This window comes from Leptidea sinapis, chromosome 36 (genome assembly GCF_905404315.1).
Source record: "Leptidea sinapis chromosome 36, ilLepSina1.1, whole genome shotgun sequence".
Classification (NCBI taxonomy): domain Eukaryota; kingdom Metazoa; phylum Arthropoda; class Insecta; order Lepidoptera; family Pieridae; genus Leptidea; species Leptidea sinapis.
In genome coordinates, this window is record NC_066300.1 from 2,576,146 (window position 1) to 2,591,062 (window position 14,917).

General features: G+C 32.3%; 1 protein-coding gene across 2 annotated transcripts in view; it reads left to right on the forward strand.

The window, feature by feature from the left end:
* The window catches only part of LOC126975570 (protein sidekick-2-like), a 308,905-nt gene that overhangs the window by 106,106 nt on the left and 187,882 nt on the right, over positions 1-14,917 (forward strand). For both annotated transcript variants that reach the window (XM_050823516.1, XM_050823517.1), the window contains exon 2: positions 13,631-13,827. In XM_050823516.1, coding sequence (XP_050679473.1) covers positions 13,755-13,827 — 73 coding nt within the window. In that variant the 5' untranslated portion in view covers positions 13,631-13,754. The remainder of the gene's footprint in view (positions 1-13,630; positions 13,828-14,917) is intronic.

Here is a 14,917-nt window from a genome sequence, read left to right on the forward strand (position 1 = left end):
CCGACGAATTGAGAACCTCCACCTTTTTTGAAGTCTGTTAAAAATTATCAGTGTTTCTCTACTATATTATGCATGTATTATACATACAAAACTTCCTCTTGAATCACTCTATCTATTAAAATAACCGCAGTTTAAATCCATTGCGTATTTCTAAAGGTATAGTAAAGGCATACATAGGGACAGACAGCAGGAATCGATTTTTACTTCTATACTATTTCGTTAAAACCCAAGAATGACATAAATTGAGAGAAGCTTAGAAGTTTTTATTTCCGAGTGCAGTCCTACGACTGACATTTATTTATTAGATGTTATAATTTCAGATTTATGAGATCCCATTACCTTTGATAATGATATTTAGATTACATATAACGTAAGATAACCAAATAGGTTAAACTATAAATATTTTTATAATATACATATTGTCTATCTTGTCACGACAATGATGCAGTTTTTATGCATGCTATTGTTAATAAATACTAGCTGCCACGACAGACATTGTTCTGTAGATAATAAAAATATACTGTTGTATAGGAATTTGCAAATAATATTTCACATCTAGAACATCAAGAACTATTTCGTAAAAAATACTCCCTGTTGTTATAATGAAATTGTTTTACAGCTGAACTGTCTAACCGTGCGTCACTGAATTCTCTCATAGAAAATATATCCATAAAAAACAAATATTGAAAATAAAAATAATTATGGGTCCCAAATCGAAATAAAAACTATCCTATCTCTCAAGTTGGACCAAACTGCACTCCATGAAGTACTCCCCATTAAAATCCGTTCATTAGTTTAGGTGTCCATCGCGGACAAACAACGTGTCACTTAATTTATATACATATATTAAGATAAGATATATCGCACAAGTAGAATATGTAATCTGAAACTTAAAGACAAGTGCTCGATAATTTTATTTATTATATTTTAGAACGTAGTTAAACTTTCATTTTATTATTTACTTAAGCTAGCTAATGAAATTTCTCTTAAATTTTATCTACCCTTGCGGAGTGAACCAAATACTTTCAAAGCCTTAACATACAGCTATGTATTATAAGATGCTTCTGACGATACTTGAGAAGATTCTCATCATGATGTGTGGGTCTATGAAAAATATTAATTAAACTGGAGCTTAAACCAGAAAGCTTGGAATATATTTTAATAGATGTTAAGGTACTTTCACGTTTTATGATTATCGCGGTGCTAGTTCCTTATAGTCTGTGGAAGATATTTAAAATATTTGGTCAAATAGCCTATTCTAAGTATCCAACATCCATCCCTACCCTGTGCTATAACTATTCTCGGCAAAAATCTCTAAGACTAACCGTCTTGAGGGAAATACAGATGATGGTACTTTGCGCGTTTATATTTATCTAATGCGTATGCTGAAATGAATTATTCTATTGGACTAACAATGCTCCTGTCATTTTCATTCATTCCTCATGTATCATAAGTAGGCGGTGATCACTTTTAATCAGGTGATCCTTACGCTCATTTAAATTCATAAGTATCCCATTTAGCTATTCTAAATGCGAGTTTTAAGTTTGCACTAACAAAATTGCTATGTAAAACATAATATTAATTAAATAAGCCATGAATTTAAAATCTACAAATGACAAAACCTGTTTTGTGCTTAGCATATCCATTTGATAAAGTCACATTATTGCCCAAATAACAAACTTAAAGCTATACGAGAGTTGAGACACAAACATAATAGTAATTAAACAGTGCAAGCCATGAAGTGACCGAAATTGAACAATTCTAAGTGGTTCTGTTTTGTGGACTTAATAAATTTGGTGGAGACTGACAAAAAATCCTTGCTCGTGCCAAGTGCAGATCAGGCACTAGGAGGAGACGGGGGACGGGAGACCGAGTGGCGACTAACAATAATCGCACTTTGGCACCGCGCCGACAAAAGCTACCCGCTGCCCGATGTACGCTGTTCCTCCGCTGTACGCTACCGCTCAAATAGTTACTGTCTCCAATTTCATATGTTTACTTCACTGAGTGACGAATACAATTCCAATCTGTCCATTGAAGTCATCTGTCATTTGAAGGAGTCAAATCTTAGCCCCTAAAATTTAGATAGTTTTTGCAAATATTATATATTCGTTTGTTGATTGTTGCGTTATATGTTTGCACATTTGTAAGATTTTTCTTTATTGTTAACGCGAATATAAGATTTGAAGTAAAATATTATAGTGAGAAATACTGACGTAACAATTAAGTTTGTGAAGATTTCTTTAAATACTTAAGTTATCTTTTACTGTTTTTTCTCGAAAAAAATAAATAATCTATATATCTAACTAATGAGGTATGAAATTATGAACCTATATATAGAATATACTTAAAATTATTAATGTATAAAGTATATTCTAATGATTGTAAGCAATCCTTATGCTTAGCTCTTAAATTATAAGAAAGCTGTAAGTAAAATAAAAATTAAATAATAAAAACTTTTTAACTAAAAATTTTTTTCATTGATAATACAATAATACCCATCGGTACTTTCAAAAAAAAGAAGGTCGGTCCAATCATCCCGGAAACAAAAATATAATCAAATATTAAAATTTCATGTTAAAATAAAAAAATAATGGTGAAAAAAATTATAACAATTACCTGCGCATAATGTGTCGATTAAATTTATATTTCTTCTTGTGAGTACTAACACTGTTATAAAAAATACAGTTTAATTTCCTAAATTAATCCCATATTAATTTTTAGTATCCACTATCTTACATTAAATACCTATAATAACTATCTATCTATACTATATCTATACTATATAATATTATAAAGCTGCAGTGTTTGTTTGTTTGTTTGAACGCGCTAATCTCTGGTACTACTAGTCCGATTTGAATGATTCTTTCAGTGTTGGGTAGTCCATTTATCGAGGAAGGCTATAGGCTATGTTTTTTTTTTCAAAATTAGGGATCCGTAATAAAATTGCTATTTTGTAACACAAGGTGTAAAATCGAAAACCTATTTTTGCGTGCGCTGCAAAAACTATTGACAATAGAACAAAATGATGTACAGGCTATAATATAGGCAATATTTTATTACTTATAAAACTATCGCGTGAATTATACTTTATATGGCAAAACAACGATTGCCGGGTCAGCTAGTATATCTATAAAAATTTACGATCACTGACGTCTTAATACGAACCTTTAATTAACTCTCTGTTTTAATGAAGACTGTTTTTCTCAAACGGAACGTGGGGAAATTCAAGCTGAAACTATTTTAAAAGATACAATCAAGAACAAGGTTAAGTCGATCTAATTGAAGTAATGCTGAATACAGATTTGTGAATCGAGTGGTCGTTTTAATCAAAAAGCTCTTGAAACTAATAGCGGGTTCCACTTTATACACAAATACGGTCGGATAGTAATCGGACGGATTAGGGCGATTTGAAGAGGTCAGCTGATGAATCTCGACGGCAGAGCTTGTGACATGGCGGCGGTAATGGATCGAGATATCGCTAGTTGTTTCACAATTCATTACAACTCCAACTTTGACCGCTCGTGTTTTGAATACGGCCCGAGCAATTAAATAGATATTTCGATAGCCTTCAGCTTGTTCACGGGCTCATTTCGAATTTTGATGAATGTCTTAGATCATTATGTTATGAGTAGATTTATTTAACTAAACATAAGAAACCAAATGTTCTGAGTTTTCTTGAGTTGATAAAAGCACTAGTCTGGTGCCAGAATTCACCGAGTCAACATCATCTAAGGAGGCCTTGTGTAGAGGCGAAACACTTGTCGAATTGATAAAAAGACAAATCATAACTGAATTTACGTTCAATAAAGCCCACGACGTTTATAGATTTTCACAAAATAATGATAATAATAAATTTTCAACATAAGAAACTAAATCATTATAATATATTACTATTAAATAAAAATTTACCTATCTGAATGTTTAGTTTTAGTTTCATTCAATCTTTATATATAAAAGAGAATGTATGTTTATATGTTCCCTGATAACTCCTAAACTATTCAAGCGATCTCAATGAAATCTTTTGTAATAGATTCTTTGAAGCTCAAGGAAGGTTTACATATATAATTTATAAGACAAAACAACGTTTGCGAGGTCAGCTAATAGATATATAATAAAGTGCACGCTGTACGTGCCATAAGAAGTTTTCGATTCAAAAATATATATAATCGTTTTTCAATTTGGCACACAATATATTTAATTGCTACGAGGTGTGTACATTAAAAATCAATCATTAAGCATCAAATGCTAATATATATGCTGAGTTGGGACACTTTGTGACGTATAGAAAATAATATTTCTCAATGTTTTATTGTGCTATATCGTCATGAATAAACTTTTTTCTTTCTTTCTTTGTTTCATATAATTAACAAATAAAATTATATACTAACCAAACAGCTAATTCATGTCAAGAGCAACGTTATATTTGAATTACAAATCGGTGGTTGTTAAACACTATTAATCATCAGATATGACTTTAGAAGAAGATAAAATGCAGAAATAGTAAAAAAAAATAATTCAATAATGTAAATGTTGAAGATCATAGAATTATATAAAAAAAATCAAAACAAACTAACAAACACTTTATTTATTTACTGGATAAAGTGACACTATGTTTGTTTTGTAAGATTTCGAATGAAGATCATATTGTGTTCTGTTTAATGTGTCTTCACACAAAGGTGAAACTGCAATGAGTTCAAATGTATTTTACTTAAACGCTCTATAGAAGGATTAAGTTAAAAGGCTAACGACTGCCTAAGAAAATACTTCGGGTGTTGAATCCGATTAAAAGGAACGTTTTATTTACTGGTCCCTAATTCCAAGCCATTGCAGCTACAGCTTCACTTTGTATTTCGTTCAAAGATTTTCCAAAATCTCCATTTAAAGTTATTTTGTTGGCAGTGCATTTTGTGAATAATTATAATTTTTTTTCTTATTCTAAAATTTTGCAAACTGTCACAAATCAAATATAATATATATAAACTTCTCGTGTCGTGTTTGTAACCAAACTCCTCCGAAACAACTATTTGTATAAAATTTTGTTTGCATATCGGGGGCCTGACCAACATCTTTTTTATAGCCTATTTTTTTTAAGGTTTCTGGGTCACGTTTGCTGGGTCAGCTAGAATTAGATCAAAATAAAAAACGAAAGGGAAATCAGACAAGAATTTACTTTTTATATTTAACAATATTTTTAAATTCATGTTTAATAAAAATAATAAATATTATTGTTCGTGTTTGTTTGAGAGTAAGTTGAAGATATCTTCACAGCACAATCGTCTTTTGATATCGCTGTTGTATTCAGCAAAATTGTAATTTTGGCTTACAAATGACTCGAATTAAAATCAGCTTTAGATCATGGCGAAGCATAATCAATTATCCGCGCGTCAACAATATAATATTGATAACATTACAAAAGGGAATTACACCGTGAATTACTGAAGCATTCGTATTATAATTCAATCCAAACTCAGATAATTGGAGAACTAAACCAATGCGACGTCTCGTCAGCGTAATAAATGAAGCGCGCCATTCCTCCAGAGAAAGTAATTAATTTCCCTAATTTGTCCTTCGAGGCCTCAAGTTTCTTTTCAAAGAGAGCCTAATCCAGTATGGAGCATCTCGGTAATCTCTTGAATTAAATTAATGTGCCCCGAATGTTTAATTTTTCAGACGCAGAATTGCAGACACTTAAAAATATAGACAGAATGTTTTCGCTACACTTATATATCAGTCATGGACCGCAATCACCACCGTACCGATATACACAACAAACGGCCGGCCCTGTTATGGATAATATGTTCAAAAATATTTGTACAACTCTTGGATGAAGAATGGATACCGCTTTGCATACACCAACAATACTGTTAAGAAGAACTACATCTCTTAACTAGTGATTATCCTCCACGATTACACATTCTCACGAATGATTGACCTCAACGATACACAATTTCAGATATTATTATCCTACAGTATACATAGTCTCACAGGCGATTATCGCCCACGATACACTCTCACGAATGATTGATGTCCACGATACACTGTCTCTGACTTTATTATCCTCCACTATGTATAGTCTCACAGATGATTATTGCCCACGATACACTCTCACAAATGATTGATCTCCACGATACACAATTTCAGAAATTATTATCCTCCACTATACAAGTCTCACATGTGATTATTGCCCACGATACACTCTCACGAATGATTGATCTCCACGATACACAGTCTCTGACATTATTATCCTCCACTATACATTTACTTACATATTTTTTTGCTAGGTTGGCAACTAGTTATAGACAGTCTCTCAAAGAAAGATTTAAAGAAATCAATATTATGACTGTTTCATTGTCAGTACATTTATGAAAATTTAATATACGTTCACAAAAATCGTCACCTTTTTGCTCTTAATAGTGATTTTCATTATTATAACACTAGAAATAAGGGATTGCTTGTAACCAATTCTAGTAGGCTTCATAAGATACATAATAGCTTTAAGGGTAAATGTATACACTTCTATAATAAAGTCCCAGCCACTGTTCAGGCATTATCTATAAATAAATTTAAATGTTTAATAAAAAAATGGCTCTGTCGTAAATCCTATTACTCCACTACTGAATATCTAAATGATCGGACAGCCTGGGACTAGATTATGATTATTTTATAGTGATAGAAATGACTGTACAATATTGTATATTTTTATTGAAAAGAGCGCAAAAAAATCCTGGGAGAGTTTCTTGCGCCGCTTCTTCTCTCTCAGAGCGCCATTTGTTTCCAAAGCGGTAGTAGTATCTAGTAGTTATCAGAAATGACATCAAAAAGAATTCTAAAGGAATCAATTTTGAGAAAATAAATTCCTTTTATGCCTTTTTACATAGTCTCACAGGTGATTATTGCCCACGATACACTCTCACCAATGATCAACTTCCACGATACACAGTGTCAGAAATGATTATCCTCCACTATACATAGTCACACAGGTGATTATCGCCTACGATACACACACTCACAATTATTAATCATCTCTCTTAATAGATATAATATAAACAATTATTATTTTCCATTCCGTTAACAATATTGAATATTAAATAAATTAGTGTAAATGTGACTATTACAATAATTATGTATTATTGAAGTGTTATACTGTAACAGTTTATAATTGGTATCGTTAGATTACATGTATAAGCTTAGTATAGCGAAACTAATGAATAAATGTTCACTGGTTTACTCCTTGAAACGGTTAATGGTGAAGTCGGAGCGGTATATATGTATCTTATTTCCAATGGTTTATTGGCGAGTTTGTTTGACAAATGACGATATCCGACCTATACGTGTACGAAAGACTAGCGAACGTACGAGTAGCTGGCCACAAGTTTAAGACCAGCTTAACTTGATCCTACCTTCACATTTCACCTTCACAAAACTGTTGAGGTAGACGATGATGCGGCTAATCCGAAAGGTCAGGAGTTTCTGGGAGGCAGCACCGACGTCAATAACGTAAATGGCCCACATTTGCTACACGAGATTGTACCGACGTAGATCTTTATGGTGACGATAATGTTATGGGTACAAATGTTCCGTTTCTTCGATGTGTACAAACGAGTCTATTATTGTTGCTACGACTCGCACTTTACAGTTTGTTACTTACTAACTACAATTTGGATTTTTTTCTTTGTTAACAAATAATATAATCATAAATTGCAAATTTGTCATTTTAAATAAACAAAAATACTGAGTTATAAAACGAAATACGAAAGATTTCAGAGTAATTTATTACTGCAATTATTTATTGAATGCACTAGTTTAAGTATTTTAGAGTATACTTACGTAGTCTTGCAAAGACTAGAACACATAAAAAGATACTCACTTAATGCTTGGCAAATAGGGCTCAGTCATTTTAGTACTCTCGTCCAAGTAATGGTTTTATATATTGTCCTCAATTATTAGAAAATGTTACATTTGAAACCATTTTTATATAAAAAAAAAGCCCGCTGAGTTTCTTGCGCCCATTCTTCTCAGGTCTGAGGCAGTCTCTTTTGAATGGGTGGTAGATTTTGACTTTCAAGAAGTGATTATAAATCCTATTTTGAATAAAAATATTTGAATTTGAATTTGAATAACAATATGTCTGAATATAACCTCACATAATATAACTTATGTTACGATATAAATATAATACACTTATTTATTCAGACAAAACAAATCTTATAACTATATTTACAATAATATGACTACATAAAATTAAAACTATCATTACGTGGAAGCGTACCTAAAATACTGGCAGCATTTTCTAGTTGGATAGCAAGGCTGATCCGTTGACCGAAATAGTTGCCAGCGCTTGGGTTTCCAGTAGCCTTATTGAGGCGCGAAGATAGTATTTTTAACATTCTCCGCCCCTCTGGGCCCCACGATATAAATCATTGATTGACTGCCATATATTACTTAGCTTGAACTTTTCTCTTAGGATTACTTAGTACCTGAGGATTCCTAAGATAAATCATTAAACCTAATTCAACATTTAACAAATTGTAAGCACCTTAAAGCAAATAAATGACATAAATTTATGTATATACGAGGTGACTACGATATCATGAAATTGATTTGAAGTGAAATGGATTGAGATGACTGTCTCGTATAGAAGAAGCGATAGAATTATTTTCGTCTATATAATGACATTATTGATAAACATAAACATATTCCTTACAAATTTTATTCCTCCACTTACTACACCATGGTACCGCACGGCGAAAAAAAGTCCTCAAAGAAAATTTAAATTTCTTCAGAAATACAATATACTTAGTCTGGCCATAAGTACTGAAACAAAGAAAAAAATTATTACTTTTACATTGTGTTAGTTTAATATATAAATATAAAACAATTTAAAATATTAAAAGCTTATTCGAAGTGGTCTCCATTGGCTGCAATACAGTCCTTTAAACGTTGAGGCCAATAGAAATTTCTATGGGAGAATCCTTCACTGCCATCTTACAGATTTTTTAGGGACTCCAAATTATCATGGCGTTTAGAGCAAGCCGTATTCTCTAAAATTGACCATATATCATAATCCCCCTGGATTAAGATCGGGACTAGACGACGGCCAGTTTTCAGCTCCAAGACTGCGTAGACCGAGCTTTATGACCCGACGAATGGTATCTTCATACAATTGTCCCGATGTTTTGATATAAACCGTAAAAGAGTGAAACTTTAAGAAGACCCTAGTTATAAAATCTACATGGAAAGATGCGAAGAATCAATAACAAAAATCCTGAATTATTTTGGTCCTTGAACTAAATCCATAAAAAACAATTCTAACACTCTGCCCTCCCGTCTTTCTTATGAAAATCAATCGTCAGCCACAGGAGAACACAGAAGTTTGCCATCTCTTCTCAGCTTATTTTCAACTGTCCTTTATTTCTCTCACTACCAGCCAAAGTGCTCAGAATAGAGTTCAATCTGATGCTAGTTTCTCTAAAAGTAAAACAGAAATAATATCAAACGCACTAAATAAAATGTTGTAATCTCTTCTTATCTTCTTAATCTTAAATTCCTCCCATAATTGTTCGCAAAACCAAAGATGTACCAACTAAGCCTCTTACTATATTATTTAAATGCTCATTACAGGAAAAATCATCCATATATATCCCCGCACAGCATGGATTCATTGGAAAACGCTCTACTACGGCTAATCTGTTATGACTGCACAGATTTTCACAAAAGCCCAGTTTTTAAGTCGGAACCAAGGGTCACTTATACAGGTAGTTTATCTCGTATATTGATCGCAGGCTGTATATACAAGTGCTGACCCGAACGTTGTTTTGCCATATAAATAAATTACCCTGCGCCCGCTCATTGTATGAATTGACATATGTATTTAAAGTCATCTGCAGTCCTCCTGAAAACGAGATCTGGAAAGGTCTTGGAACGTCGGGTTAACTAAAATAAAAAATGTAACTTTTACGCAAAATCTAATCTAATGTTAAAGCAGTTACAATTACATGCGTTTTAATCATTTAAAAGTGTTTTATTTAAATGTGTAACACTCGCGTTAATCAAAGAAAATACTATTTTCATATGTTATTAAAGGTCTTGACTGAATTGTTTGTATTGTGAATATATAGATATTTCTAAGTCAATAAATATAGGCTCCGTAAAAATCAAATCAAATCAAAATAACTTTATTCATGTAGGTCACGGAAATGACAGTTATGAATGTCAAAAAAATATTTTCTTATTGAATCTACCGCTACTTCGTAAAGGGTTGAGCTAATGAGAAGAAGTAGCAAGAAACTCATTGCCACTCTTTTATATCAAGATTTACATTTCCATCGATTTACAAATGATTTCAATGACAATATAATATGTAAAATGATGCATCAAACACACTCAAACAAGTCAAAAAGTCAATTCCTTACACGAGTAAGTCGAAAAAGTAAATGTAAATTAATACAAAAGTTATTGAGTACAGTAGCTGCATCATCCACACACGCCGTAAATAAATAAAGGTAATCTGTGAGCATTATAAGCGATTACAATTATAAGTAATAATCAACATATGATTAACTTAAACCTTCTCCGCAACACGCTGCATCTTATCGTATAAGTATTTTTCCGATTTTGCAGTAAAACCAAAAATAAAAAATGGCTCTCCATTTATTAGTATAGATACGATTCCAATTAATTAATAAGGAAATTGTATAATGGTAACACTAAGTTTTCCAGATAAATAAAAGAGAATGCTCAAGTATTTCAAATCATATCGTCATCCATTTCAATGTATCAATTGCAGCAGTAGCCACAGCGGTCATAGGATCCAGGGGCATTATCTTGACGAAACAAAATAATCCATATAGTTTATTTATTTATTTAAAACATCACAAAATCTACAGAACTTATATTAGGTTATAATAATACTATTTTGTAGGGCTTACATCTAATAAGTGATATTTATAATAAGACATGATATTTGTGCGAATGTGGTTTGGTGTGTGTGTGTGTGTGTGTTTGTGAATTACTCTAAATTTAACCTTCCTTTAGATTTTTTATTAACACTCCTTTTAAAGATTTACTGTTATTAAAAAGTTCAGTACTATTGAATTGCTTATTATGGTTGCATAGATTGCGACAGGTTACCGAATTTTCATAATAATTAGTGTGACTCAGCGGGACTTGGAATAGAAACGTGTGTCTAGTGTGAACTGACGGCACTCGTAATTGTATCAATAGTTCAGTTAGCTCTGTACTGTCGATCCTACCATGAACTATGTTATGAAGGAACGAGAGATCCAGAACCTTGCAAACATTTATAGGGCTCAAATGTATCGAGTAAAAATAAATAAGTAATAATAATTAAACTCAGCCTCAACAATGCTTATTTTCAATGAGTTACTTTAGATTCATAAATATTAGGCCCAACGTAGCCATACAAGAGTCGACGACTGAATAAATACGCATAAAACGAAATTGAAAATCCCAGCTCGTATTATAAAAACCTTTTTTCATTCTTTATTCATCCGCGCCATTACTATTTACGGCTCAATAACTAAATGGCAATTTTTATTAACTATTCAAAACCACCAATGAAATACCGATAGCGATCCGAAATATTTTTCATCAAAAATATTCGTAACACACGTGAATTGAACACTTAGTTTGTGTTTCGCCTAGGCTTAATATCGTGCCAAATATGTCCGAGGAATTGGGTCATTGAATTTGCAATATGTGCCCTGTGGGTCCATGACATTTGATTGGAAACATTTATATTAATTCGGCTCCTCGGGTTATTCATGAGGTGATACTTCACGTCGTCTTCGTAGACGCTCTGCATCTTCGTATGGTCATTATTCGGCCAGTTTGAGTATTCTCTGCACTGTATTTCAGTTGCAAGGCAGCGATAAATAATAACCACGTGATCACCAATATATTTTACTTTCAGTGTATGTAGCGTGTTTAAATGCAAAGTCTCTTCAATAACGTTTCTGTATTTTTTGACGAAATTCTAAAAGTAGCAATTTTCGTACCATCGAAATATAAAAACTCTAATTTCGAGGGTAAGAATTAAGTACCTATGTAGGTAGGTTTACTGTCACCAACTTTAAAATATTGTATAGACCAGTTGTTTTTTTTTTTTTACTTTTTAACCGACTTCTAAAAAAGTTTGTTACCTGAAAACTTTCGACTGTGTGAACCGATTTTGATAATTCTTTTTTTATTTGAAACCTGGTGCTTCCCGAATGGTCCCATTATAATTTGGTCCAGATCTGACAGCGAAATCCATGACAAAACCATAAAAATCTTAAATTTTGCTATACATACGTGTAGCAAAGTGGATAATAAATTTACGAATAACTCAATATCGCGCCAACCGATTTCGATGATTCTTTTTTAATTGGAAAGCATATACTTCAAAGATAGTTTGATAGCATGACAAAGTAACGGAACACTGTCTGTAATCAAATTGCAAAGTACTTACGTTCATCGCTGCATTGAAAAATTTAGTATATTTTCACATATTTAGACAATTTGTTAGTATTATTAGTATTCCAAATTCACTAAAAATCATAAAATAAAAAAAAAATAAGAAAAAAACAACCGCCTTCAAATACACTATTCCACAACAATAGAATTGTAATGTGCACTAAAAAGTATAAAAATAAGTGCGTATTTTTATACAGTCTAAATTATTAACCTTATTCTAATTACGATTATTGTAATTTTTGGAGTCGGTGTCACCCAAGATAGGTTTGTTACTACATACATAGTTATAGGTGAGATGTGCTTGAGTCGTGAGGAGGCGAGAGGTGAGAGCGGGTTGCGGGCGAAGGACACTGATCCCAAAAATAACAATAATCGTAACTAGAATAAGATTAATTAATTAGATTGCAATTATTTTATACGTTTTAGCGCACATTTTATCTATTGTTTTGGAATAGTGTTTTTGAAGGTGGTTGTTTTTTTGTTATAAATTATCTAATACGGATTTTTAAATAGAATCAAGAATAATAAAGCCCACACAGATTAAATATCTCTATAAATAGAACAATGAACCCGGAAAACACTATAAAAATCTAAAGAAAGGGAATTTCAATATAGAAAAAGTAAGTCTCATGAAATTTCGTTTAAGTTCAAACCTTAGATAATTTATACGTCTAGATAGAGTCTCTTGTTGTTAGACAACCGATAAAAAAAGACCCGGTTTAATAGTTTACTGTGCGTGTCAAGCGACGTCTTACACTCGCGATTTGTATGACACTTTGTGTTAGTCAGCGTGAATTGCTCAAAATAGAGGATAGTTCTACACTAAATTTCTTCTGACGCTTTCGCAGCCGTCTAAGTCTATTTAGACATAATATAAATGATCTAAGATTCAAACTTTACTATTTATAACGCGCATAGCGCTAGAATAATATACATATCCTTTTTTTTAAATAGGCGCCGTTGTACCCATAATCTAGCCGGCATCCTGTGCAAAGGAGCCTCCCACTAGTGACGGATAACTCTTGTTTAAATTGCTGTCATTGCATTGAAATGCATTAAAGTGTAATTTTAAATAAATATTTTTAATAAGAAAGTAGAAGATCAACCACTACTCTATAAAATTATTAAACGAACTATTATTCTTTCATTTCAGGTAATAAGAACAATAAACAATAAAATGTGAAAAAAGCTGTCAAGCATGGACGAGAAAACGCGGAAAAGTGTGACAAAGAAGGGACGATATGGGATGAGAGAGAGTGAGTGAAGTAGAAAGAACAATGACGACGAAAATGTTGCTGTCGCTTTTGTTGCATTGCTTCTACGTCACAACGGCGTCGAGCCCCGGCGGAGGTGAGTAGCACTACATAGGCTATATAGAAGTGTCCTACCGTCTATCTCTTCCATAACACGTAAACGAAAATAATTTCAGGAAAATTTGATTTAATACCTAGCAATATTATTGTATTTAGAAAAATTTTAATATAAAAACAACCGGCTTCAAAAACACTATTCCAAAACAATAGATATAATATGCACTAAAAATAATTGCATATTTTTATACAATCTAATTAATTAATCAAATTCTAGTTACTATTATTGCAATGGGACCACAGGAGCTGAACAGGAGAAGCACGAGCTTTTAAATAAAAATAGCATTATCAATATTGGTTCACCAAGTCGAAAGTTTTCAGGTAACAAACATAAAAAAAAATACCGACGCCTTGAGATTCTTCTCCTTTTTTGAAGTCGGTTAAATATATATTGTGACAATACATTTCCACTCGAATTATTGATGTGTGGAACCTTGATTTCCGGGAATGTAGATTGCAGCACGTTTTTCATTGTGGAACATTCTATATACAAATGGATACTGTAACAATGATGTTCCGGTCCATAAAAAATAGAGAACCAAAAATCCTTATAAAATACAATACAACTTTATACATTCTCTCACCCCCAATATTGACAAAGTAATTATAAATTCTTAGATAAAGGATTGGTCACCGCTGCGCTCCAACTACATACCGTACTCAATAAAAACAATAGCTTTTTTATTACGGCAACTATAAGATGCTTGTGTGCGTCGCATCTTGACACTTAATAATAATAATAACATTGACACACTTTTTATACAAATTATCTTGCCCCAAGTTAAGCATATATAGCCTGCGTTACGGGTTACAAGACAATGATATATTTAATACAATATACTTACTTAAACATACATAAATTCATATAAACATACATAAATACATTTAAACATCCATGACTCGGAAACAAACATCCATATTCATCATATAAATGCTTGCACCTGCCGGGATTCGAACCTCTAGCTTAGTAGGTAGGATCGCTAACCACTCGGCTATACAGGTCGTCAATAATGGCATCTTTAAAATTTTGTAACATACGCTTCGTGTTCTTTCACATTAAAATTAATAAA